Source organism: Salmo trutta, chromosome 26, assembly GCF_901001165.1.
Source record: "Salmo trutta chromosome 26, fSalTru1.1, whole genome shotgun sequence".
Classification (NCBI taxonomy): Eukaryota; Metazoa; Chordata; class Actinopteri; order Salmoniformes; family Salmonidae; genus Salmo; species Salmo trutta.
The window spans coordinates 4,713,341-4,740,139 of record NC_042982.1 but is presented as its reverse complement, the minus strand read 5'-3'; the positions used below and the strand labels follow the sequence as shown (position 1 = coordinate 4,740,139).

The 26,799-nt window shown below is 42.0% G+C and overlaps 1 protein-coding gene across 4 annotated transcripts in view; it reads right to left on the bottom strand.

Moving 5' to 3' along the window:
• The window catches only part of arhgef12a (Rho guanine nucleotide exchange factor (GEF) 12a), a 73,660-nt gene that overhangs the window by 16,933 nt on the left and 29,928 nt on the right, over positions 1-26,799 (bottom strand). For 2 of the 4 annotated variants that reach the window (XM_029714462.1, XM_029714463.1), the window contains 14 exons: positions 14,918-14,938; positions 14,023-14,117; positions 9,170-9,226; positions 7,555-7,653; positions 6,689-6,738; positions 5,330-5,387; positions 4,879-5,081; positions 4,566-4,643; positions 3,698-3,817; positions 2,206-2,322; positions 1,811-1,948; positions 1,406-1,504; positions 1,010-1,120; positions 734-832 (listed from right to left, as the gene is read on the bottom strand). In XM_029714462.1, the coding sequence (XP_029570322.1) occupies positions 734-832; positions 1,010-1,120; positions 1,406-1,504; positions 1,811-1,948; positions 2,206-2,322; positions 3,698-3,817; positions 4,566-4,643; positions 4,879-5,081; positions 5,330-5,387; positions 6,689-6,738; positions 7,555-7,653; positions 9,170-9,226; positions 14,023-14,117; positions 14,918-14,938 (1,345 nt within the window). The remainder of the gene's footprint in view (positions 1-733; positions 833-1,009; positions 1,121-1,405; positions 1,505-1,810; positions 1,949-2,205; positions 2,323-3,697; positions 3,818-4,565; positions 4,644-4,878; positions 5,082-5,329; positions 5,388-6,688; positions 6,739-7,554; positions 7,654-9,169; positions 9,227-14,022; positions 14,118-14,917; positions 14,939-26,799) is intronic. The other 2 variants (XM_029714464.1, XM_029714465.1) reach the window with 2 other exon arrangements.

Here is a 26,799-nt window from a genome sequence, read left to right as displayed (position 1 = left end):
GCATTGACAAAGCCAGACTTGTTTATATGTGGCTTACAGAAACACCAGAGTAAAAATATTTGACATTTAACAAAAAGAGTAAAATGACAAGTGCAGAAGAATTCCTAAATGTACGCCGTGTGTGTGTTAGTAGTGTATGAGAAAAACTGCAGAAGAAAATCTCTGGGTCCCTCAAGTACTGCAGTCTTATTGGTCTAAGGCACTACAATATATTGCAATGGGAGTCAACAGAACAGTGGATCAGAGAAATGACGGCTCCAGCTGAGGAGAAATGTATTACTGCAGGGAGAGGGGACTCCTGACAGAATAAACCAATCAAACAAACACACTGCTGTATAGTAACACTAGTGTTGCATATCATACCAACACTGTCAGGGGATGTAGGTGTTTAATCACAACTGATGTGGGGGAGACCATAACTTCTGCCACAGTGCTGTGGGGTTTGTTTAATAACAACAGTGCACTGTGCAAGTCTGTGCTGGCTTGGGCCTGCAGTTTGGATGAAAGCTAGCTGTGATCATGTAGTGACTGGATGAAAGCCACTTGAGACTACAGGGCCCGTATTCATAAATAGTCTCAGAATAGGAGCACTGATCTAGGATCAATTTATACTTTTAGAGCATACTAAATATGAGTATATGGACAGGGGTTACATGATCTTAGATCAGCACTCCTACTCTTGAGACTCTTGGTGAATGTGGGCCCAGATGTAGGCTAGTTCGACTCAACTCACAGCTCCCCGGTCGATGAAGAAGTTGTGGAAGTCCATGAACACCCGTCTGGTTTCTTTGGAGTTAGTTTGCTTGCACAGGTCAGCGAAGAGGTAGCAGAGCTGAAGAGAAACGTTTCACATGATCAATGTGAGGTGACACAAACACGTTCTACACCATCATGTCTTTGTGTCAGCACTGCACTCCCTGTATTTTTATATAAACTTCTATTGTTGTCTGTAACTGGTCACAACACAAACATGGTCAGGGTGTGTGTGCGCGTGTGTAGGGACTCTTACCAGCGGTGCAGGGTCAAACTGTGAGACGACGTGATGCAGGAACGCTGCCAGGTGGGCAGGTCTGGACTTGAGCAGCTCCATGCTCTGGAAACAGCTGCACTGGCCATTGACCTGAGATACACAGTGTGTGTGTGTCAGAGTGTGTGTGTGTATGTTACGAGCTAGCTTGACCTCGTTAGAAAATCCTCAGTGAGGCTTGTCAGTCTTTCACCCTTTTAGGGGGAGAGAAATCTGGACAAAAAAACTCCAGCACCCTGGTAAGCTTCACACTGTTTGTAATGAATGTTTAAAACAAACGTTTGGGTCAATAGGCCATAATCGCAGCCTAGAATCTTAATTTTCAAAATGCAAAGAAGTTATATTTTTCCCCTTATTTTGGATGTATTTAGGGCCTACCTGTTCTTGATCAGAGTCAAAGTAGTCGTCCTCAGCTCCGATGATATGGGAGACGAAGCGTGAGGAAGGGCTGCTAACAGCAGAGGGGGACAGCGAGTCCTGGAGGGGTGGGGAGAGGAGGAACACAGCCCTTAGATCTCTCACTCATTGAGCGTTGACTGCTCCGTTCACTGAGGTAGCTAACAACCTCATATACCATCAAAGGGGTGTTTAATGAAGTTGGCTCCACATCTGCAGAGCACGGGTCATGTTCATTAGACACCAAATGGAAGAAAATTTACTGAAACAAGGAGGGACTACATGGACTTGTCCAATCAGAAATGCTCATTTTGGTTTTACGTTGCAAAACATTTAAATGTTTTCAGTTGCATGCCCTAATGAACATGAGCCAGGTCTCGATCTCACCAGGTCTGGAGTGTCTTCTGGGTCGGGTGAGTGGCAAGAGTTGAAGCTGTCTCGGGGCGTGCTCTTTGGGCTGTGGTAGGACAACATGTCTCTTTGGCACAGGCTCTCCGGGGAGGCAGGTGCAAAACTGCGGGGAACCTGCAAATGGAGAACATTTGGTAAGCTATCAAACATTCATCTAGCTAGACCTGGGTGGTGTTCATTAGGAACCAAATGGAAGAAACTCGACTGAAAACAGGGAGGGATTATCTGGACCTGTCCAATAACAAACAGTTGTTTTCTTTATTGGTTTCATGTCCTCTTGAACAGAACCCAGGTTTGGAACACAGCAGTGGGTTGCAGGTTTGGGTTGTAGTGTACTGTCTGCAAGGTGTAAAACTGAAAGTAACACTTACAGGGGACATGGTACTGCTGCTCCACGAGAGGTCATTGCTACTGTCCCCCCTGGAGGAAGGTGTGTGGTCCATGTCCACCATGCTACCATCATCTCCATCACCCGATTGCAGGGCATCCTTAGAATGAAATCCCAGTCAGTCACACGCAGATAATATAAATATTCCCCATAATTGAAAGATAAAACCAACAAGTATTTTGTCTGACTGTAAGCATTGAGCATCTATATTGTCATGATTTCATCACACACAGTCTACAGAAATGGAGCAGAACATGCACAGATCAACTACCTATAAATATCATTGCTTAGGGCCAGGCTAAAACTTGGGCCAAAAGTTTGTCCTGGTAAGGTTACATAGTCAGGGAAAACTCATTGGACTGATTATGGCACTCATAGAAAACCACAGATTCTCACACTAGCTATTAGTTATTAATAATACAATAGCCAGAAGCTACTCCTGCGTTGTCTTGGCTGTGTGCTTATGGTCGTTGTCCTGTTGGAAGGTTAACCTTCACCTCAGTCTGAGGTCCTGAGCGCTCTGGAGCAGGTTTTCATCAAGGATCTCTCTGTACTTTGCTCCGTTCATCTTTCCCCAGTCCCTGCCGCTGAAAAACATCCCCACGGCATGATGCTGCCACCACCATTCTTCACCGTAGAGATGGTGCCAGGTTTCCTCCAGACTTGACGCTTGGCATTCAGACCAAAGAGTTTCATCAGTTCTCATGGTCAAAGTCACCTTTAGGTGCCTTTTGGCAAACTCCAAGTGGGCTGTCATGTGCCTTTTACTGAGGAGTGGCTTCTGTCTGGCACTGTACCATAAAGGCCTGATTGGTGGAGTGCTGCAGACACGGTTGTTCTCCCATCTCCATAGAGGAACTCTGGAGCGCTGTCTGAGTGACCATCGGGTTCTTGATCACCGCCCTGACCAAGGCCCTTCTTCCCCGATAGCTCAGTTTGTCCGGACTGCCAGCTCTAGGAAGAGTCTTGGTGGTTCCAAACTTCTTCCATTTAAGAATGATGGAGGCCACTGTGTTCTTGGGGACCTTCAATGCTTGGTACCCTTCCCCAGATCTGCGCCTCAACACAATCCTGTCTCGGAGCTCCACAGACAATTCCTTTGACCTCATGGCATGGTTTTTGCTGACATGCACTGTCAACTGTGAGACCTTATATAGACAGGTGTGTGCCTTTCCAAATCATGTACAAATCAATTTAATTTACCACATGTGGACTCCAAGTTGTAGAAATATATCAAGGATGAGCAAAAGGTCTGAATACTTATGTAAATAAATTATTTCTGTTTTTTGACCTGTTTTTGCTTTGTCATTATGGGGTATTGTGTGTAGATTGTTAGTAAATGTTTTTACTTAATCCATTTTAGAATAAGGCTGTAACGTAACAAAATGTGGAAAAGGGGAAGGGGTCTGAATACTTCCCGAATGCACTGTACAATATGTTTGTTTTTTATTCAGGCAGGGGGGGATGCAAGTTACCTGTGCTCCTCCAGTGGCCTTACTGAGCTGCCCCTGCAGCTGTGGAATGTGCTTCTTGGCTTCCTGGATGTCCTTCAGTAGTTTTGGCGTCGGATTCCTGCTGTACTCCTCCTTCATTGCCTGTAGGGAGGGAGAGGGGGAGGGCAGTCGAGACACTCAGTCAGACAGTCATTGGAATCCAAAGTAGCCAAGTCCATAAAAGTATTTTTGACTTTGAACGGTATAGACTTGCACTCCTTTTCAAAAGTGTTTCTCAACACACTTGCTGTGGCTATACTGTCCTGGCCCTGTCATGTTTACACACGTAGCAGCAGTAAAGTGTGCTTAGTGGAGTGGGTAATGTGGCTCTGTGAAGCACAAGAGAGAATTATTGGAGTGGAGGTGGTGGGGTTGACTGGTTCTCTTCTGAGTGGCTGTCTGCTAGAGTGACTGTTCTAGTCCAAAACCACAGGAAAAGGCTTGCTCTTATCAACACAAGCCATACACCAGTGTTGTTCTGAACGTCTCAAAACCTATTAGAATACAATTCTAGGACAAACACCATGACTTCACATGCTTCAAAATGTAACCTCATCCAACTACAAAACATTGCTTTTCTTGACAGTCGCTCAGTATTTGACCTCATAAGTCCAGAGTGAGCAGTCTCTGAAAAACAATTCATAGACTAGGACCCGTATATATAAACCGTCTCGGGTAGGAGTGGTGATCTAGGATCAGGTCTCCATGAATTCTTAGTCATTATAATCTAAAAGGCTAAACTAAAATCAGCACCCCTACTCTAAGACGCTTCATGAATATGGGCCCTGAATTTTGCATATGCCCAAATACTAACCGAGATGGTTTCTCCTGCACCAGATAGAATGCTCACCTGCAAATCTTGTTGCTCCTTGGACAACATCTTCTGCAGGATGTCCACTTTTTGGCTGTGTACGCTGTTGTTCTCTTCCTGTACAATGGGAAGGATACACAGCGCTTGATCAGGACATGGAACCAAACACACAGTAGAAGAAATTACGTGAAGTAGCAAGGGAGGACAACAGAGTTTAAGTGAACAAACAAATGTAAACTATGGAAACACACACAGAGGACAGACAGGCAAAGAGGGATGACATGAAGAAGATGGAGCACAAAAGAGGAATGCATCTCAGAAGACGGTAAAAGGCGAGAGGAGGCGGTCATACCCATACTGGTAGAGGAAAGGTGATGTGGTCATGGGGGCTGTATGGGCGCTCCCCCGTTGGCTGTCCAGGAGTGTTTGGAGAGGTGACAGGGGACAACCCAGTCTGGGGCCCCGGGAACCCCAGCTTAGCTTCGCTCTCCGATAGGGGGATCTGGGGCAACCCAGGGGGTCGCCCCAACACTGTGAGGGCCACATAGGAGCCCGCTGAAGAAATAAGATGGATACGGAGATGAGGTTAAAAAAAAAGGTGTATTCGGAATACTAGGCCTAATTCTGATTATCATTGTAGGACTTTCCTAGCCTGGTCCCAGATCTGTTTGTGCTGTATTACCAACGTCTATGGTCTTTGGAAGAACCACGGCAAAAATATTAGTTGGAAATACAGCACAAATAGGAACCAGGCTATGACTTTCCGGTGTCAATTACGAACAATAAAACTTTACAATGCTTACATTTGATGAGCTTTACTACTTCCACGTGGTTTGAATGTGTTACTAGGGTCCCGTTCACCTGGAATTAAGTAAAACAGTCATAATGAGAAACTTTATTCAACGCTGCTTGGAAATCAAATGAGTTCATTTCCTGTCCAGCCTAATGTCAATTCAGTAATTCATTCATCCACCCCTCTTCGCACACACCCCAGTGACAGCAATGTTTAGGTTTGTGTGTTTTTTGATGGGATCTAATCCAACCAGCAGGTGGCATTATGGAGCTGGTGTTTTGGCTAGAAGCCTCGGTTCACAAAACAAGCTGTGACTGGAGACTATACGGAGATGGCAACAAGGCACCTGGGTCGTGATCAGTAGGCACGAAACTTATCCAATAAGAGCACCAATTTTCATTTCTCTATTTCAAAACATTTTCAGTTTGGTGCCAAATGAACAGGACCCTGCAACTACTATGTCATATATACACACATACATACACACTCAGTTGTGGCCAGAACTATTGGCACCCTTGCACTTTTCTTAAATAACTCCCTATATTTCTTCTCAAATAACAATAACATCTTGTTATTGGATTTTCAACATTGCAGAACCAATTTTAACTTAAAAAGGGCAACCAATTTTCTAACTCATTTTTATTATCTCCAGCATAATACCAGTGTGAACATATGAAAACGGCACATTTCTAAGTGAGGAGCAGGAAAATACCCTCCCCTTGGGCTGAAAACTCGTTGCAGCTTTTGAAAATCTTCTTTTACTTTTAATCCTACCCTGTGATGTCATGAAATGAGCCAATTATCAAAGTGTTTTGGAGGGCAATGTTCAACCCTGTGTCCAAACGTGGTTGTGGGTCTTCCAGCCAGACAAAAACCCCAAACACAAAAGCACTCTGGAATGGATCAAGAAGAAACACTGGACTATTCTGGAGTAGCCAATGAAAAGTCCAGATCTAAATCCCATCTGTAACCTATGGCAAGAGCTGAAACAGCAGTTGGTGGAGGGTACCCATCAAACACTGAAAAATTAGAGCAGTTTGATACTGAAAAGTGGGCAAAACTGCCAGTAGAAAGGCGCAGCAAGCTCATTGTGATGGCTACAAGATATTTTGGCAAAAGGCTGTGCAACCAAGTACTAGCTCTGGGGTGCCAATAGTGTTGTCCATGCCATTTATCTTTATTTTCTAAATTAAAATTACAAACTCAAAGTTAACAAAAATAAAATTGGTTCTACAATGTTGAAAATCCAACAACGTGTAGAGACCAAAAGTTGTTTTTAATTTAAACTTATTTGAGAAGAAATAGGAGTTATTTAAGAAAAGTGCAAGGGTGCCAATATATTTGGCCGCAACTGTATAGATTAGTGTACCTTGATGATCCGGTCACCTGTCTGTACACCCGCACGCTCTGCAGCGCCATCTAGGAAACAGAGGGGACGAGAGTCAGGAAAACACAGAACATCCCTTTAGGAGGGAAAAATAACAGTGTATAAGATGAACAACGCCCAATATACCCATTACAATACCACTGTTTGCGCTATAAAAGTAATGTCAAAGTACATCGTATATCGTAACATATCGTACACCATAACTTGGGGCCTGAGTTTTTCCAGACCTAATCGGGAGGAAATCCGGGCCTCTAACCATCACAGTGGTTGTGTGGTGCTGAAGGAGCCCATTAGGCTGCTCCTCCCCAGACATAGGGCTTTAGGAGCCAGAGAGAGGGTTCATTATGGGATAGGATTCAGAGGAATATTATAGGGTCAGGAGACAACTGAGACATAGGTGGCACCAGAAATTAGTGCCTCTGCTGTCACAACATAAACACCAGTGCGGCTTTGTACACGTCAATCTGGAGCTTAGGCAAGCAGGCAGAAATTCCTACCATGTCACGCTACTGCGTTATATATATATATATTTTGGGGCGGCAGTGTAGCCTAGTGGTTAGAGCGTTGGGCTAGTAACCGAAAGGTCTCATGTGTGCAGCTCACTACGCACACATCAGCCTCTATAAAGGGACAAGACAAGAGCTGCCTTGGATTCAGGGCCTGCTAGAATTCCCATCTCTCACACAGATTATTTTTTGTAATTTTTTTTACCAGTATTTGGCTGATGGTCTGATACTAAGATTTGTCCCTGAGACTATTGAGGATGAAAAGTAGTGTGTGTGTGTGTGTGTGTGTGTGTGTGTGTGTGTGTGTGTGTGTGTGTGTGTGTGGGGGGGGGTCAACCTTACCTTCCTTGACGAGCTGCACAAACACTGGGTTGTCTCCGCTCACCGTCAGCCCAAAGCCATTCTCATCTTTCTGAATGATCACACACCGCTGGACAAGCCCTTCGCAGTACAGAGAGAGAACAATGTCACAAACGGGGGCCTCAGATTCAGTTTGACGCAGGCCAGTTTGGTAGGCGAACCCAGACACCCAGTGGTGTCCTGTGAAGGAGAGGTAGCAGGCCTAAAGAACAACACTGTGAACTGAGGGTGAAGGATTCAAATTAAGACTACTACTGCACTCATTGGTCACTGTAAAGGTTATGGTCAAATAAGTGCAAAGAGTTCTTGAAATCTGTAGGCTAATGTACACACTTCTGTTAGCGAGTGGAGTTAGTAGAACAGTGTATGTAGAGTGTTGAGATGTCAAGGCACTGTAATCAAAACCACACAAAAATCATTGAAACAGAAGGGCACGCACATGCAGGGACACATAAACACGTGCATGCTTGATGTGCGCACACACACCTAGACCTCCTGTACTGGGAGATGAGGGCAGACAGGTGTTTGGATGGCAATGAGTTAGTAATTGACTAGGCTGGAGAGGGTCAGTGAGTGGAGAACTAGTACTGTGCCCTCCTTGAGCTCTTCCAACAGGCAAGCTGTGCTTGCCTGGGTCTTGGAATGGAGAGCCATGCTCATGACATTCAGACGCCACACAACCTTCTGATTCACCGTCATGACACTTCATGAGACTTAAGTCTTAGTTTGTCCTACACCTTACACTTATGTGGCGTCCGCGAGGTCCGCTCAAACCAAATCATGCAATATCGAAGTCCACCCCCATCCGCACGGACTCCCAAATCTCTGGAACCCTGTGCGGAAGGGAGCGGACGTTTGATTGAAGTGGAAGGTATAGGCTAAACAAGGCATTATTGTAAGGGCTTCTACTGATGGTCAATGAACACATTCCTAGTCTATTCAATGCCGTTTACCAAGGTCTTTTTTTATCTCCATTTGTTATTGAGGTTGTTTAGATAGATTCTGCACAGAGATTGAATTTCATCCAAGGATCGAGAGACGTCGGTAAAATCTTATCTAATCTGGCAGATAATTGAACATGACCCAACTCTGGTAGCAGAGTCCCTCCAGTCTAGAAGCTCACACTCGTACTGTTTGGTCACGACGGACAAACCGCATGCATCTCTGCTGGCATATTATCATGCCACCTTTGTCCTGATATACATAGACTTCTCTCCATAAAACAATGACATGACCTCCACAAACCTGAGTGTTTTACATCAAAACCTCCTAGCGGGCCCTTAAACCTTGCTTTATTGTGGTTGTGACAAAGGCAACGCATCCGATGCAGTGTGTGTATACACCCAAGCGGGGGGGGGGGGCCTCTGAGGTGTGTGGGTGGGACGTTTGGTCGGGGGTGTAGCTGACACAGATGGGGGGGAGCAAAACAAAAGAGAGGCTGGGTCAGGCGAGATTTGAGCTCTAGGCTGGGGGAGGGTTTTGAATCGGGAGGAGCAGAGGGGGTCACAGTGAGAGAGTGAGTGAGAGAGAGAGAGAAACAGCCAGCAGAGAGGCAGGCAGCTAGCTAGCCTAGCGACACCAACCAGGAGCAGCTTACCACAGGACTCGGGCTTCCCCTCCACTAGAACACAGTCACTCTTCTGCACCAGAACATCTGGCCCACCAGAATGCAGGCGGGCAGGCAGAGCAACACAACACCCAACAGAACAACAACCAGCGCAAAAAGAAAAAAAAAAGAGACAAACAAAGAGAAAGAAAGAAAATTATAGGAGAAAACATGGGGACAGAGAAATCTAAATAAAACATTAGCTAATAAATAATGGGATGGAATGACAGGGGTGTGGCTGTCTGAGTATGAATGAAGTAGGTAGCTGAAACATTACATTTGACTACACCTATATGTTTTAATTACACCAGTTGAAATTTAGGCCTATCACAGGATTGGAACCAAATTTTAAAAAACAGCATAGATTTCATAGCTTGTCATCAATAAAAATAAAAAAAACGACAATACGGTGCAGAGTGTCCGATTTGGGTGCTGGGGGGCCAAGGATACCCCAGCCCCACTAAACCATTGACAACTACGTGCCGTTTGTAAGGGACTGTTGAATAAAATGTTAACTATTTGGTTGTAATATCATCACCTCTTGAAGAGCATAGTAGGAACTATCAGAGTAATATAGCCAGTAACTGCATGTTTTTCATGAACAGTAAACACCAATTGATCATGCAATTTCAGCTACATGAGGGTAGCCTATCCATTTGGCATGTAGCTTGCTAGCTAAGCAAACAACGTGTTATTTTGCATGCTTCATCAGAGATTAGGCTTTTGGAAAGAGATTGGCATCAGCAAGTCCTGGTAACGTTCTCAGTCAGACTACTCTCATCACCACTATGGACGGCAAGCAAATATAGCCATCTAGTTTTATCCCCTGAAAGTTAGCTTGTTTAATTAGCCATATTGACGTGATGTTATTAGCTAGCTAGCCAATTTGACATGGTCCATCAATCAATGTAGCCTATCATGTCTGTCAGCAGCAAGCGTGACTAAACACTCTTAAAAACAATGTTGAAAACGGGATGTTAAGTAATTTCGCTAGGTAGGCCTACATTGGTTGAAGAAAAGTACATTAGGTCTACTTACCACTATGTTTAGCCAACTGTACAACGTTTCTACCAGTAGCTTGTAAAGTAAACATTATCAGCTAACAGTACATCAGCAAACGTGCCCTTCTGCTGCTTGACAGGCAGAGCCCACAAAGAATGGGAAATTAATCTAAACCACTCATACTTGTCAGGTATAATTCACTTTTATTTTATATCACTCAAATATCCAATTAATGGTGGCCAATATTGAGAGATATCGTGAGGTTACCCTCACGTATGTGAAATGACATGATCAATTGATGCTTACTGATCAGGAAAAGCAGGCAGATACGTGCTGTATAACTCTGATGAGCGCTAAATATGCGCAATTGTTTTGCATGGAATAATCAGACATTTTTTGTTCTGACTCTGCTCTTCAAGAGGTGATGGTATTACAACCAAATAGTTAACATTTATTTAACAATCCCTTGAAAACAGCACGCAGTTGTCAATGGTTTTAGCAGAGCTGGGAGTTTCCTTGACCCCCCAGCAGGCAAATTGAACACTCTGCATCTTATTGTGATGTTTTATTGATGACGACATATACAAAAATTTGTAAAAGTAATAGCTTTCATGATATTTCAAGGATGCTTACATCATCAACAAATTTAGCTAGCATCTGGACATTTCCATGTGGAAACACTTATCTCCCTCACTAGCTTTAAGCACCAGCTGTCAGAGCAGCTCACAGATTACTGCACCTGTACATAGCCCATCTATAATTAGCCCAAACAACTACCTCTTCCCCTACTGTTTTTATTTATTTAGCTCCTTTGCACCCCATTATTTCTATTTCTACTTTTCACTTTCTCCCACTGCAAATCTATCATTCCAGTGTTCTACTTGCGATATTGTATGTACTTCGCCACCATGGCCTTTTTTGCCTTTACCTCCCATATCTCACCTCATTTGCTCACATTGTATATAGACTTATTTTTCTACTGTATTATTGACTGTATGTTTGTTTTACTCCATGCGTAACTTTGTGTTGTTGTATGTGTCAAACTGCTTTGCTTTATCTTGGCCAGGTCGCAATTGTAAATGAGAACTTGTTATCAACTTGCCTACCTGGTTAAATAAAGGTGAAATAAAAAATAAATAAAATAAAAAATTTAAAAGGAGCCATGAACACCAACATGTGAAGTTCATAGGATTGGCTGTCAAATGAAAGCTAAGACTCTATATTTTTGTGAAATTTAGGCATATATACATTTTTCAACCATTTCCCATCCTACAAATGTGGAATAAGCAAAGGCTTGATTTCTGGTCAAACAGATGGAAAAGGGGTCTAAGACAACATCTAACATAAAAAAGTCTTAAAAGGTATTAGAAATACATCAAAACACAATAATGTTGAAGTAAAGACCCCTGCCAAATAATATCAACACTTAGATTTCGTTTTGGAGAAAGTTTTTGCATTCTGAAAGTTTAAGAAACATTGCCTTGTGCCTTCAAATTCCATTACGGAAAAGCCACAATATCTTTAAAATATTTTCTAATCCTCATGAGGGGGGAGGATGATGAAAGTGCACAAAAATAACAAGGTAGATCTACCAATTAGTTAGTGATTCTACTGATAAAGTTTGTTAAAAACTAAAGTAATTAAAACACAGAATTTCTGATTCCAAATCTGTAACGGAATTACAGCAGTTGAATTAGCTACAATGGGAATTCATAGTGGTTACAAACCACAGTTGGGTGACCTGCTACTGTCCTCCCTTCCACTGGCATACTGTTATGTTCAGCTCATAACTGTTATCTTTGTGTCATCTAGTGGTCAAAGCAAGACTGAGAAAACCCACTCTTTCTCCTCTCCCGGCCCTTACTGACACTTACTATGACACCTACCACCTGTCCTTCAGCACCCCTCATCACTGGCTCAATAACCCACATTTTAAATGTAACATTGATATCGGGAAATATTCCAAAAGTAAAGGCAGCTTATGTGCTGGCACTCCATAAGAGTGGGGACCAATGTTCCCTCAATTTTGGGGGGGCACAGGGCACATTTTAGGTCTTGTGAGCGGAAACTTGAACCTTGTGAGAAATATGTGCAATTTCCGGCACGCGTTTACAGTCAACACTTAGTCTGTACCCTTACAGTTTTAGACAGTAGCCAATAGGCTATTGTGGCTATTTGAGCATAACGTAGGGCCTACCAACAAAACCAATGGAGCAAATCCCAAGACATTTTCACATGGAAATAGATTTTGATTTCTATATACAGTAGCCTATATGCGATGTTCATTGTATGCCTACATTGCGTCACACTTTAAAAAACATTTTTACATTATGAAGCCTTGCAAAAGTATTCATACCGCCTTCGATATCTTCACATTTTATTGTTACAAAGAGCTGAATACTTATGCAAAGACTATATTTTTGTTATTTAATTCCTATTAATAAAAAAAAATATATGTTTTAATACATTTTAATCCCACTTTGTAACAAGAAAATGTGAAGAAGGGGTATGAATAATTTTGCAAGGCACTGTATCTTTATAGGCTATGGGCGATATTTCCGTAGTGCAAAATAATTGTACAAAGTGCAAAACTCAAGCTGGCAGCGTGATTTTATTTGAAACATTTCTTCAACAATGTGTGTTACAAAGAGCCGACTATTTATGTATTGCTCAGTTTACTCAACTCTAGTTAAATAATCACCTTAACGCAAATTTCTTTGCACAATTATTTTACACTACGAAAAATATATGCCTCTGCTTATAATGACAGTCTGTGACAATAGAGAGTTAAAAATGGTAGTATTCCATCCAAACCCAAGTCCAATCTCAAGTACAAGGTAGTATTCCATCCAAACCCAAGTCCAATCTCTGTTGTTATTGTTAACTATTAACATGCCAGTGAAAGATCATGTCTTGAGACTAGCACTGAGACAACTGACTTAAACCCCAAAAAACAGCCAATTCATTTAGAAATCCTGATCAGGTTAAAGAAAGATGATGGCGCCTGAAAACTATTTGGGGATATCATTGTTAGGAAATAGGAATCATGCAACACAAAAAGGCAAGCCAAAAGGTGAAATAGAGTAAGAAACGTGCACATGCAACAGGGGTAAAGAAAAGTCCATCGGAATGAAACCTCATCCAATCTCTCATCTTTCAACGGGAATAATTATTTGATAATATTACTCCACTAAAGATTGGAATACATTGCTTGCTGCTTCTCTACGTAACTGTGCTTTAGGCTGACAGAATGAGACTAGAGTGTGGGCCTAAACGTCAGAAGAAAATGAACGGAAGTGATACAACCACTCCGAGACTTGTCCTGGGTAACCTCTCGCTGAACACGTCTTGTCCGTGTTCGTTGCGTCATTCTGAGATAAGTTGGAGGGCATGAAAATTCTATCTTTAAATCGCCCTGGTTGTTTGATGAGAATAAAGAGAGCTAGTGTTGAGTCATCATACCCAAACATAATCTGTGCTTTTTCTCTTATACGCCCAGATTTCAATAGTGTGAATGAACGAAAAAGTTGTCTGCTGTTTTTTTCCCATTTGGCATTAAGGACACCAAACAGTTTGTGTACAATAACACTGAACAGAAGACGTGATTGTGCAAAGATCTGCGCTTAACCAAATAGAGCGAGACTTCTGCAAGACCGAATAAAGACATGGTGGCCTTAAAGGTTCAGAAATTCAGGAGCAGATCAGAGATAAAAAAACAGTGCATATCCACACAGTGAACATAAAGCATAGTGCATAGCATACACCATCGACTCTCACCATCCCATCATGCCGATTGCAAAGCATTCATCTGTGCGTGTATGTGTGTGTGTCAGAAAGTTTACCTGTAGGGTCAAACTCATGTGAAGAGGAGACTGCCGGTTTATCACTTTTGGGTTTCTTATCAGGGGGGTGATCTTTACTGAGAATGCTACTGCTTCTGAAAAGAGAGAGAGCTTTGTAAAAACAAGGAAACCTCTGAAAAACGTAAACCATAAGAGTTAACCTGATGAGAATTGAGGAGCACAGCCAGTGTGCTATCGAAGAACACAATACGTTACTTGTGAGCAGCTACTAGGCCTACAACACTGACAACTGTCCTTTTTCTATAGGAAACATAACATACAATTTAAATGTCGGAGAGTGCCACCAATAACTGCAATGCTGATGGGAATATTCACAAGCACAAAACAAAGAAACATAATTGTTCACTCAATGGCCATCCCGTCAACGACGAGGTGACATCTTATGAATATGATAACTGCATTTGACAGATGATCTGGACTGGCTGTGCTGCTGAGTGGGTCTGTAAGAGCTGGAGGAGCGAGTGAATGGGCCCTCGTCAGAGGAATGTCGTAAGGCCAGACCCTGGACACTGCTCTGCATACATGTGGCTGTAAAAGGCCTCTGTTTTCTCTCCGGACTAGGCAGAGATGGGCCGTGCTAAAAGAAGGACCCCTTTGTCCCCCTCCCCTGTCTGACGCTGAACTCTGAGTGAGGAGGACCACTGTGTGTGTGTGTGTGTGTGTGTGTGTGTGTGTGTGTGTGTGTGTGTGTGTGTGTGTGTGTGTGTGTGGGTAGCAGGCAGGCTTCTCCTAAAGACCGCTTCATTTCCTTTATCTGGCCTGTGTGTTCTGTTGGTGGTTAGGCCTACAACATTACTTCTGTGTTGGGTAGAAACGTCAGAAACACACGTATAAAACAGCTTACCGCTTGGTTGTATGAAATGAGGTTTCTTACCTGTTTGCTTTATTGGGAAACCTGCAGGGTAAAAGAGGGGAGAGTGTCAATCATCAACATAATCCGATTCGAGCAACATCATAGAGTGATGACAACATCAGCAGACAGCAGATTCAAACAAGAACATGTGAGCCTGTACAGTACAATGCAGGTACTTTGCAAGGGGTTTTGGGAGCAGCAAAAACACGAGGTCTACTGAAGCGTCTCCCGAGACTGACCCTCGTAAACATCATAATCCTGGTGAAACTACACCAGCTTTCTTTAATACAGACAGCAGCAGCTCAAAGATTAAAGGCTTTGCCAGGTCAAATCCCCCCCCCCCCCCCTTCTCAGATCTTATCCAATTGTGTCCTTTACAGTTCAAAAACAGACCACTGTCATGATCATAAAATCTGAGTCATGCTCTGCTCAGTCTGTCGACTGGGATGCAGACTGGCTGGCTGCCTGTAGTGCCTTGCAGGGATTAGTGTCTGTAAGTGGGGTAGGGGGTAAAGTAGGGTATCAATATATTGAAATAGGGAACTTTTCTAGAGAAGCATTGGTTGCTTGATTGGAAGGGCTAAGACCATTAATCACAATGATTGACTTTAAAATGAACAGCATAGAATCTGCTTTTTTTATTTAAGCTCCATCACATCAATAATGAGGCAGGTTCCAGCAGTTTGAGTCTTCTCATGAGGAAACAACTGAGGAGGAACTGTCATTGATCTTTGCTGGCCAATGTGTGGATTAGGCTAGTTCTTTAGAAGTTAATTTCCTGTGGCTGTGAAGTAATGACAGTGAACAAGCCGGTTAAGCACATGCAGAAGGCCGAATAGGCGCTTCAGCAAGCCATTATAGCTTAGGTTAGCATTGGTAACTATGTACCAATGCTAATAATTTTAATGATCCATTTTTATAACCCAAATTAATAAATAGGCTATCCCATGAAGGATAAAAATAAAAAACAGGCCAGAGAACAGACACATCCATATCATGCCATTTTCCCCCTTTTTATTTTCCTTAAACAAGGGCCCTGACCCAGACTTGGGGGGGAAAAGCTAACCTCACCAGCCCCAGCACCAAGGCTGAAAACAGGGACAGATTCCCATAAACAATGAGCACTCCTGGCATAGCTCCCGTTTCCTGAGTTAGAAACGTCCAGGCTGCAGAGGTAGCAGGCAGCACTGCGGCTCCGAGGAGAAAAGGCAGCACCCGTCAGGATTTGGAAAATCTCACTCATTCCCTATTAACTTTTTAAGCTTGCTTCAGTTGTCAGCAAACAGTGCTAAGCCCACATTATCACAGGGTCCAGGAAGTGAAAGAGACCACTTGAAGGATTAGCCATTATGATCCAGTTAAGTAGGGCCCTATAAAATCTGTTGAATGTTTTGCCTGATTCTCCCCAAATTCAGTTCTCTCCATTTTGTTTTTCCAGGTTTCCGCTCTCAAAAATCACAAGATTTTAATAGAAAAATTATTAAGTTGGATTTCCACAACAATGCTTAAACCACATCAGATGACCACTTTTGCAGTCTGGGAAAAATTGTATATAGCTGTGTTTTCGTAGTGCAAGTGATGGTAGAGTTCACGAAACAAATACCCACTGGATTGATAATCATGATATAATTCTACCAGGTAAGCATAGACTACTTTGTAGTTGACATTTAACTCTTTCCAGCCCATTCATAAAAATAAAATAAAAATCTGAAACATGTTTTCGATGTTTGTCACATCAATATCTCTGCACTACAATAAATAATATTTTCATAAAACCCCTCTTTTGATAGGTTATAATGTCTGCATTATCCCATCAGAGTCTAAGCCATGTCTTAGCCAAGGGAGGGGTTTTCGACTAAGCTACATGGAATTGTTTTAAGAAGGTCATACCAAGGATCATTTAGCTATTTGATTTAGAGTTAAGGCCACTTGAAGTATAAAAGAAAAAAATACTTGCAGAAAATATATTTTTGGCCTTCATTTTTTTACTGGGACCACGGGACCAGACAAGTCTTGTGAGGCCTGTGGGCATCCTAGAACAAAACAAAACAAACAGTCTCACCTTTGCACAGAGGGGTCATATTAGTGTTTAGCCCAAACGGTTCGGACGCTACAGACAGAAGTTGGCAGATGTACCGACTTCAGATGATTCTCCTGACACTTGTGGATTAGTAGAGCAAAACAGAGAACATCATCGTGTTTTGTGAGAAAACCGATTTTTGGGATGTCTCATGGTCTAAACAAAACACAGCTCTAGCTGTCACCTTTCACCGCAGATGCGGAAGTGTTACATAGGCCGATGCGATAGATTGAGCCGCATCCAATGCAACAAAAAAAACCTTCTCTCTAGCTTAAACTGACAGATTTTAAAATGGGGATTTGTGTATTATGCTAATTAGATTGTGAAATTAACTTTGGAAGCTAGGTGAGCTAACTAGCTACCAAGCCCAGCAGACTTGAAAGTTAGAATCAGCTTGAAAGTGAGTTGACATTTGATCTAAAAGTTAATATTATCTGATCAATGGCATAGATACTTTTTAAGTACATTAAAAGCTATATGAAGAAAAAATCTCCTCAGATAATGTAAACTATCAAGCTAGAAGGCTAGCTAGTCACCTAGCTAGCTATGATAACTAGATTCCCAACACAGGCTAAGTCAGTCACCCAAAACGAAGCAGGATAGCCTACTTGAATTAGATTCTGTCTTCTATGTTTGATGTTAATGTTTACTTGGATAACTGTACAAAATAAAATGCATTTGTCATTAGGTATTAGAGCTAAAAACAAACTGGCCAGTGATTATATTTTGTCCCTAGCTAACCAGCCAAAAGAGACAGGGGTGCTGCGAAGGAAAATTGGGTGGCTAGCTATATTTTACCAGCTAGTCATATCCCTTAGCTAGATGACTACATGGGTATATCTCATTAGTTGTCTGTTTATCTGTGATATGATTCATATAAAATATTAAGCCTTCTGGCTGTTGATTACAAGAATGAATGTAACGTTATAGCCTAAGCCTTATGATAATCGCTTATAAATAATGAGTTTGTGGTGGTCAGCTTGGTAACGAAATGATTCTGGTCTAGCTGGTTTGTGACTTTGCTACTTACAGGCATACATGATCATATGATTTCAGTTATGGACTATCATATATGCAATTGATAACTTGTGGATACACCACTTTTCATTGATTATTCCCTTTTTTATTTACATAAATGTATTCGGAATTTAACTTTGTTAATCTTAGGCTATTCTTTGGAGGGGTTGTCACTGATTTACATTTTAAAATGTTCATTTTCATCTTTATGTTTTAGTTTTAGAAATGTACAGAGACCAGCACTAGTGGAAAACTCAGTTCCTGTCCTTGAGGAGGAGGACACTGAAGACAGATGAGCTGCGGGTCAATGCTGAAGACCTGCAAGATGAGGAGGACCGTGAAGGCATTGCCTTCTTAGAGGAAGATGACCTTAAGGCTGAGCAACTTGGAAAATATGTGGATGAAGAGAATGAGATCAAGGAGCCAGAGGAAGTTGAGAAGCCACCACCTGAGGCCTCTCAGCCAAGCTCTTCAACTGGAAGGTAACTTTAAATGACGTGTTATTGTTATGTATCATCAGGCCTTGATATATTGGCCTACTCGTAGCACGCGCACCAGCAGGTATATCTCACTGGTCACCCCCAAAGCCAATTCCTCCTTTGGTCGTCTTTCCTTCCAGTTCTCTGCTGCCAAAGACTGGAACAAACTGCGAAAATCTCTGAAGCTGGAGACTCATATCTCCCTCACTAGCTTTAAGCACCAGCTGTCAGAGCAGCTCACAGATCACTGCACCTGTACATAGCCCATCTGTAAACAGCCCATCTATCTGCATACCTCATCCCCATACTGTATCTATCCATCTTGCTCCTTTGCACCCCAGTATCTCTACTTGCACATTCATCTTCTGCACATCTACCATTCCAGTGTTTAATTACTATATTGTAATTACTTCGCCACCATGGCCTATTTATTGCCTTAAATAACCTCATTTGCACTCACTGTATATAGACGTTTTGTTTTCTTTTGTTCTACTGTATTATTGACTCTATGTTTTGTTTATTCCATGTGTAACTCTGTGTTGTTGTATGTGTCAAATTGCTATGCTTTGTCTTGGCCAGGTCGCAGTTGCAAATGAGAACTTGTTCTCAACTAGCCTACCTGGTTAAATAAAGGTGAAATACAAAATAAAATAAATACAATTGGAAAAGGACTGTTTTTAAAAAATATGTTATTAAGTATACTAACAATTATCTATTTTCTCTCATCTTGTCTTCACGTTCGTGCTCCATATCCCCGTAAGTGTAAACACACGGTCTTGCCCAATAGCATGTTCAGTCCTATGATAATGTTGATACATGGGTACCGGAATCTATCCCTTTCAGGCCAGAACGTCCAGTTGGTTTAGATCTAGGTAGTCTGACCTTCATCGATACTGGGGTACAAAGTCTCTCCAGGGTTCTAGGGTAATCGCTTCAAAGCTCTCTTGGCTGCTTTACATGTGGATCCTGCCACTGAGGATAATGCAGATAGGCTTAGAAAATCGCAGTACTTACTGGACCACCTGAAAAAGATTTGTAAAAAGCTATATCAGCAAACCGCAATGAAGCCATAGATGAGCGCATGGTCAAATCAAAGGGGCGATCAGGATTCAAGCAGTATATGATAAGGGAAGCCAACTAGGTGGGGATTTAAATGATGGGTCATTGCTTGTTCTGACACATTGACATTTAAAATGCAGCCTGTTTACACCGGCAGTTGGGATGGTTGTGTGGTTCACCTAGCGAGGAATTAGTTGGGCCATATGCAAACCACGGATACGTTTGGTTCGACAACTTTTATACATCACCCCCGCGCGTAAGTAGTCTGAGAGAACAGAGTTTCAATGCATGTGGGACTTCTAGGGTAAACTGGAAACAGTTTCCTGACACATTTAAGGTCTTTCAAAAGTGGGAGCATCAAACTGAGTGTGGGGATATGCATTTGTGTAGGTTAGACGGCAATGTATTGGCCATACAGTGGAGAGAGACACGTACTGTCACTTGCCTTTCCAATTTTCCCAGTGCAAAGGATTCCACTCAAGTAAAGAGGCTAGAGGATGATGTTTGGAATAGGAAAGTGGTCTGCCAGCCTGCTGTAATCCACGATTAAAATAAACAGATGGGTGGGGTTGACAAGTCTGATCAAGTGATCAACTCCTACAATGTTTTGCAGAAGACCCATAAGTGGTGGAAAACACTTTTTACACTGTGTTCACATTGCAGTTGTCAAACTGGTTACTGACAGATTACATTCCGAAAGTACTTTGCTCATCGGTTAGGAGGTATTGATGTTAATGACAGGTATCCATCTATCAACACACTTTTCACACACAGCACGTGCCTAGTTTACAGGCCCCCTCTAGATATTGTTACAGGAAAGATAAAGGACAACAGGACCTGGTTTGTTTGTGTGGCACTCGAATACGAGGGCAAACGGTTTTGCATCGGAGAGGACCGAAATTGTTTTAGGTTGTGGCATTCCAGTGACGGACTTATTGCGGAAAAAGGCACTAGTAAAAGGTACTCAGATGTAGCTCAGATATTAAGTAGTAATTGTACCTCTCTTGTATGTTTCCCTCTCCCTTGCATGTTTTCCCTTTCTTCATGACTAATGACCTTGGAGATATAAAGGACTTGGAAATGTAATGACTGTAAAATAATGTTGTGCTTTTGGAATTGTTCCCTTTCTGAATCTTCGTGTGATAGACAATATGCTAGTTGAATGTAGAAATTGAAGATGTAAAAAAGCCAATTGTTATATGCCTTGTATTGTTCCAGATTTTGTAAATCCAGTAAAAATGTTGATTAAAGTAGCCCTGAAATGAATGCTGTATCATATTATGGTTATGAAAGCGATATAAATTAGTCTTCATTTTCAAATTTGAATGAGAAATGTATTCCCTCTAATATTATTCTTGTTTTATTAATATTATCACTTGTTTGTCTTTCCTTATCATATGTAAAACTAAATTATATTTGGGTTTTTTTGAGGGTGCAGATATGTGTTTAATATACTATCCAGATAAGATAAGTGTCCGATCACAGAAAAATATAACCGGTCACTAATACATCTAACTCATTCACAGTAAAAGGTATTTCTATTCTGATTTTAGATGATCAAACCTTACAAAATAATGAAGACTCCGTTTTTCTCTATCGCCATTAGAAAGTTGGGTAAATGGCACTTGTTGGGGAGAAAAGCATTGATTTTCATATAAGATACACATTTTCACAAGTGTTTTTTCTTGACTGATTACAATTTGATTGATGTGGTGCCATTGTATGTCAAATCACTTGAAAGAGCGGTTTCTCAGATTTCAAAATACGTATCATGTTTTCATTCAAGGTTTGACACCAGCAAATTATTCTCATTTATGCACACAGAAGTCACAGTCCAGTAAAAAAATTGAACATTTGGGAAAGTTTTCCATCTACCAGAAGACTCTTCATTAGCATCATCGCTACCTGCTACACAAAGTGGTAGACGCGAGCACAACACATAGACGGGGAATTCTTGTTGCCTCCTCAGAAAGTTGCATGAAATATAAAACACTGATGCATTCTATTCATGTCTTATGATAAACATGGGCAAAGTAATTACTTTCCAATACATTTAGTTAATTCCCTAAGTTCAAAGTTTTCAGATCCTTTCGCTTTTTCCAAATTTTGTTACATTACAGCCTTATTCTAAAATGGATTAAATGAAATGTTTTACTCAATACCTCTTTATGACAAAGCAAAAACAGGTTTTAGGAATACCATATTTACATAAGTACTCAGACCCTATGCTATGCGACTTGAAATTGAGCTCAGGTGCATCCTGTTTCCATTGATCATCCTTGAGATGTTTTTACAACTTGGAGTCCACCGGTGGTAAATTCAATTGATTGGATATGATTTGGAAAGGAACACACCTGTCTATATGAGGTCCCAAGCCATGAGGTCGAAGGAATTGTCCGTAGAGCGCCGAGACAGGATTGTGTTGAGGCACAGATCTGGGGAAGGGTATGAAAACATTTCTGCATCATTGAAGGTCCGCAAGAGCACAGTGACCGCCATAAGTCTTAAATGGAAGAAGTTTGGAACTACCAAGACTCTTCCTAGAGCTGGCCGGCCGGCCAGCCAAACTGAGCAAATCGGGAGAGACCCGATGGTCACATTGACAAAGCTCCAGAGTTCCTCTGCGGAGATGGGCGAACCTTCCAGAAGGACAACCATCTCTGCAGCACTCCAGCAATCAGGCCTTTATGGTAGAGTGGCCAGACGGAAGCCAGTCCTCAGTAAAAGGCACATGACAGCCCACTTGGATTTTGCCAAAAGGCCCCTAAAGGACTCTCAGACCATGAGAAACAAGATTCTCTGGTCTGATGAAACCAAGATTGAACTCTTTGGCCTGAATGCCAAGCGTCACGTCTGGAGGAAACATGTGGTGACAGCATCATACTGTGGGGATGTTTTTCAGCGACAGGGACTGGGAGACTAGTCAGGATCTAGGGAAAGACGAACGAAGCAAAAATAAAGAGAGAGAGATTCTTGATGAAAACTTGCTCCAGAGCGCTCAGGACCTCAGACTGGGGTGAAGGTTCACCTTCCAACAGGACAACGACCCAAAGCACACAACCAAGACAACGCAGGAGTAGCTTCGGGACAAGTGTCAATGTCCTTGATTGGCCCATCCAGAGCCCAGACTTGAACCCGATCGAACATCTCTGGAGAGATCAGAAAACAGCTGTGCAGCAACTGCAGAGAGGAATGGGAGAAACTGCCCAAATACAGGTGTGCCAAACTTGTAGTGTCATACCCAACTCAAGGTTGTAATCGCTGCCAAAGGTGCTTCAACAAAGTACGGAGTGAAGGGTCTGACTACTTATGTAAATGTAATTTAGAAACCTGTTTTTGCTTTGTCATTATGGGGCACTGTCTCGATTGATGAGGATTTTTTTTTTTTTGAGTAATGCTGTAACCTAACAAAATGTGGAAAATGTGCACTGTATTTGTAATTTTGCGATATAAATTGGTGTTAAATTGACTGAACACATTCATTTACAGCAACGACCTGGGGAATAGTTACAGGGACCGACCCTGCTTAGCTTTAGTGGCAAGCCAGTAGTGGGATGCAGGTTGTTGAATTGCATTTTAATGTCTGGATTCCGCGATTCTGTCTACGTTCTCCGTATCGCAGATTTTATAGGGCCCTAGTTAAGATTCAGGGAGTTTCCCCAGTCTGTGGGTACAACTTATTCTGATGACTACGGTTTTCAAACACGAAGCCTAAACAAGCTCCTTATTAATGACTTGGGTAAGCTGCAGCCTTCTTAGGCATGACTCAATATAATAATGAGGCTACCTCTTGAAAATCAGCCCTATAAGTGAGTTTAGGCTGATTAAGTAAGCTAAATCATTGGTATTGTCTCATAAAAAGGGGTGATGGGTTACAAATACATAAAGGGTACATCACCTTTTGACAGCATGTCTTGATTTAAATCAAAAAAACTTTCCATACATGTTTTCCCATGGCAGTGGTCAGAAAGTGACTTTTTGAAGAAGAAAAAAAAAGTTTAGATCATTTACATTTAAGGTATAACATTTTTTTAATTTTTTCCCCTTTCTAATAAATTATTAAATTGTTTAATAGTCCTTTTTGCTAACTTTTAAATTATATCAATCTCAACCGTTTATCTTTTCCAGTGATGAGGACATGGATGTCTCATAGTATGGTGGGGTATGCAAAATAGGTTTGAGCACCTTTATCTCGATTGTTTTGGCATTCAAGTCCAAAAACTAACTTTTTGAGTATTTCTACAATGGGAAAATATGTATGGAAGGTTTCGTGTGCCATCAAACAGTGATCGAATTCAAATTGATTTACGCATGAAGCTGATCTAGTAGGCTAAAGACCAACTAGTAAACTAAAGTTCCAGTTCCTCTCCAGCAATACTGAAGTGAGACCAAATCTTGTATTGTTGTTTGTAAGAGTGAATGTCAACCGTATGAGACATTTGTCTCACCAACTACCCATATTAAATCTCTTTTCTAGCGACACTGAATCCCATTCAGCGAGGCAATGACGAGCTGAATGGCCCATTTATGAAATGTTCTCAGACTGTAATAAGTTCCAGAGACGGCTGCCTGCAACTCCATCAAAAAGCCATAGAGGAGAAATGGAAAAGTAAGCACAAACAACCTCAATGAGGTTAAACCCAGGGACTTATAATCATAGCTTGAAGATGTGTTGTTCTCTCCCTCAGTGAATCATAGGCGAAACGGAAAGAAAACGAAGAGCAGTCGCTCTCAAAAAGAATATACGCTACCAGTATCTGTTAACTTTCAAAACCAACATTCATCATCATTGAGCAAAAGCATTTGCTAGAAGGCTTCCTGGATGCTATATTAAGATATTGGGCTGTATTTCAAGAAAGCAGGGCTCTACAGTGCGACCATTTTACTTGCATATGCACCTAAATATTTAGCTGTGTGACCTGGAATTTTAAATTTCGGAGCACCAGAGCACCTATTTAAAAAAAGAAGCACCCAGATGATAGTTGTTGCAGCCCCTGAGTGCCATGTAGAATACACTGAACGCAGATTCATGACAGTCATGCATGCACCATTACTACAAAGAAAATGCTTTGTTGCATAAAATATTTTTAATTGTCCTCCTAAAATTCTTTGTGAGCTCCTACACTTTTTCAACATAGGCACACACATGTGCTCTTTGTAATATTTTTTTTTTAAAGTCAGTGTAGAGAAAAAAATTATTACAAAGACAAATGTCTGTTGTGAACTCATGGCCTTCTGCCTGAATGTCCCTGGATGTTTTTGCCAGGTTTCTCACTGCACTGCTATGCCAGCGGGGCAGAGTCCTCACAAAACATCCAGCTATAGGCGCCCGGACCAGGATTCACATTGGAAGAAGAGGTGGAGAAGGGGGGAGTTAGTAGGAAGAGGACAAAGTGGGAGGAACTAAAGGGAGCAGCAGAGAACAAGGCGGGGAATAGGAGGGGCAGTAAAGGCGGGGCCAGACTTGAATACTCAATTGAGGTTTTGTGTTTTCTTGGGAAACTGGCAATGGGCCAAGAGGGCCTGGTTCAGGGACACCCCAAACAGAGGAGGACGCCGAAAAACAGAGCTTGTCTGTGAGTCATTTTCGACGAGAGGAGTGGCTGGGGGGATAGAAAACAGTGAACTGTAAGAGGAAGTAGCAATGCTGTTACCCTGATTCAGAGGAAAATGACAACAAAGTCAAGGTATCGGAGTGGCCATCGCAAAGCCCTGGCCTCAATCCTATAGAGAATTTGTGGGCAGAACTGAAAAACGTGTGCGAGCAAGGAGGCCTACAAACCTGACTCAGTTACACCAGCTCTGTCAGGAGCTTATTGTGGGAAGCTTGTGGAAGGCTACCTGAAGCATTTGACCCAAGTTAAACAATTTAAAGGCAATGCTACCAAATACTAATTGAGTGTATGTAAACTTCTGACGCACTGGGAATGTGATGAAATATAATAAATAATTCTCTACTATTATTCTGACATTTCACATTTTTTAAATAAAGTGGTGATCCTAACTGACCTAAAACAGGGAATTTTTACTCTGATTAAATGTCAGGAATTGTGAAAAACTGAGTTTAAATGTAGTTGGCTAAGGTATATATAAACTTCCGACTTCAACTGTATGCTACAACGACCAAGAGCCAACAAGTATGCTGCTACTTAATAATCTGAATGGAGGTGTTATTTGTAACTGTAGGACATGGAGAAAGCGAATGCAGCCCCAATTAGCCTAGCTAGCTACCTAACATGGCTAGCTTAGCTAACCAGCTTCTCTCGGTTTGATGCAGTCAAGACCGGTACTACATCATCAAATTACACTGAACAAAAATATAAAAGGCAACCATTTCAAAGATTTTACTGAGTTACAGTACATATAGGGAAATCAGTCAATTGAAATGAATTAATTAGGCCATAATCTATGGATTTCACATGACTGGGAATACAGATATGCATCTGTTGTTCACAGATACCTTAAAATAAAAAAAAAGGAGGGGCTTGGATCAGAAAACCAGTTAGTATCTGGTGTGACTGCTATTTGCCTCATGCAGCGTGCCACATCTCCTTCACATAGAGTTGATCAGGCTGTTGGTTGTGGCCAGTGGAATGTTGTCCCACTCCTCTTCAATGGCTATGCGAAGTTGCTGGATATTGGCGGGAATTGAAACGCGCTGTCGTACACATCAATCCAGAGCATCCCAAACATGCTCAACGGGTGACATGTCTAGTGAGTTTGCAGGCCTTGGAAGTACTGGAATATTTTCCGCATCCAGGAATTGTACACAGATACTTGCGACATGGGGCCGTGCATTATGATGCTGAAACATGGGGAGATGGTGGAGGATGAATGGCACGACAACGGGCCTCAGGATCTCACCACGGTATCTCTGAGCATTCAAATTGCCTTTGATAAAATGCAATTTTGTTTGTTGTCCGTAGCTTATTCCTGCCAATACCATAACCCCCACCATGTGGCACTCTGTTCACAACATTGACAGCAGCAAACCGCTCGATCCCACGATGCCATACACATTTATTTCATCTGCCCGGTAAAGTTGAAACCAAGATTCATCCATGAAGAGCACACTTCTCCAGCGTGCCAGTGGCCATCGAAGGTGAGGATTTGCCTACTGAAGTCGGTTGCGGTGCCAAACTGCTGTCAGGTCAAGACGAGAATGCAGCTGCGCTACCATGAGATGGTTTCTGACAGTTTGCGCAGAAATTCTCAGCTGTCCGGGTGGTTGGCCTCAGGCTATCCTGCAGGTGAAAAAGCCGGGGGTG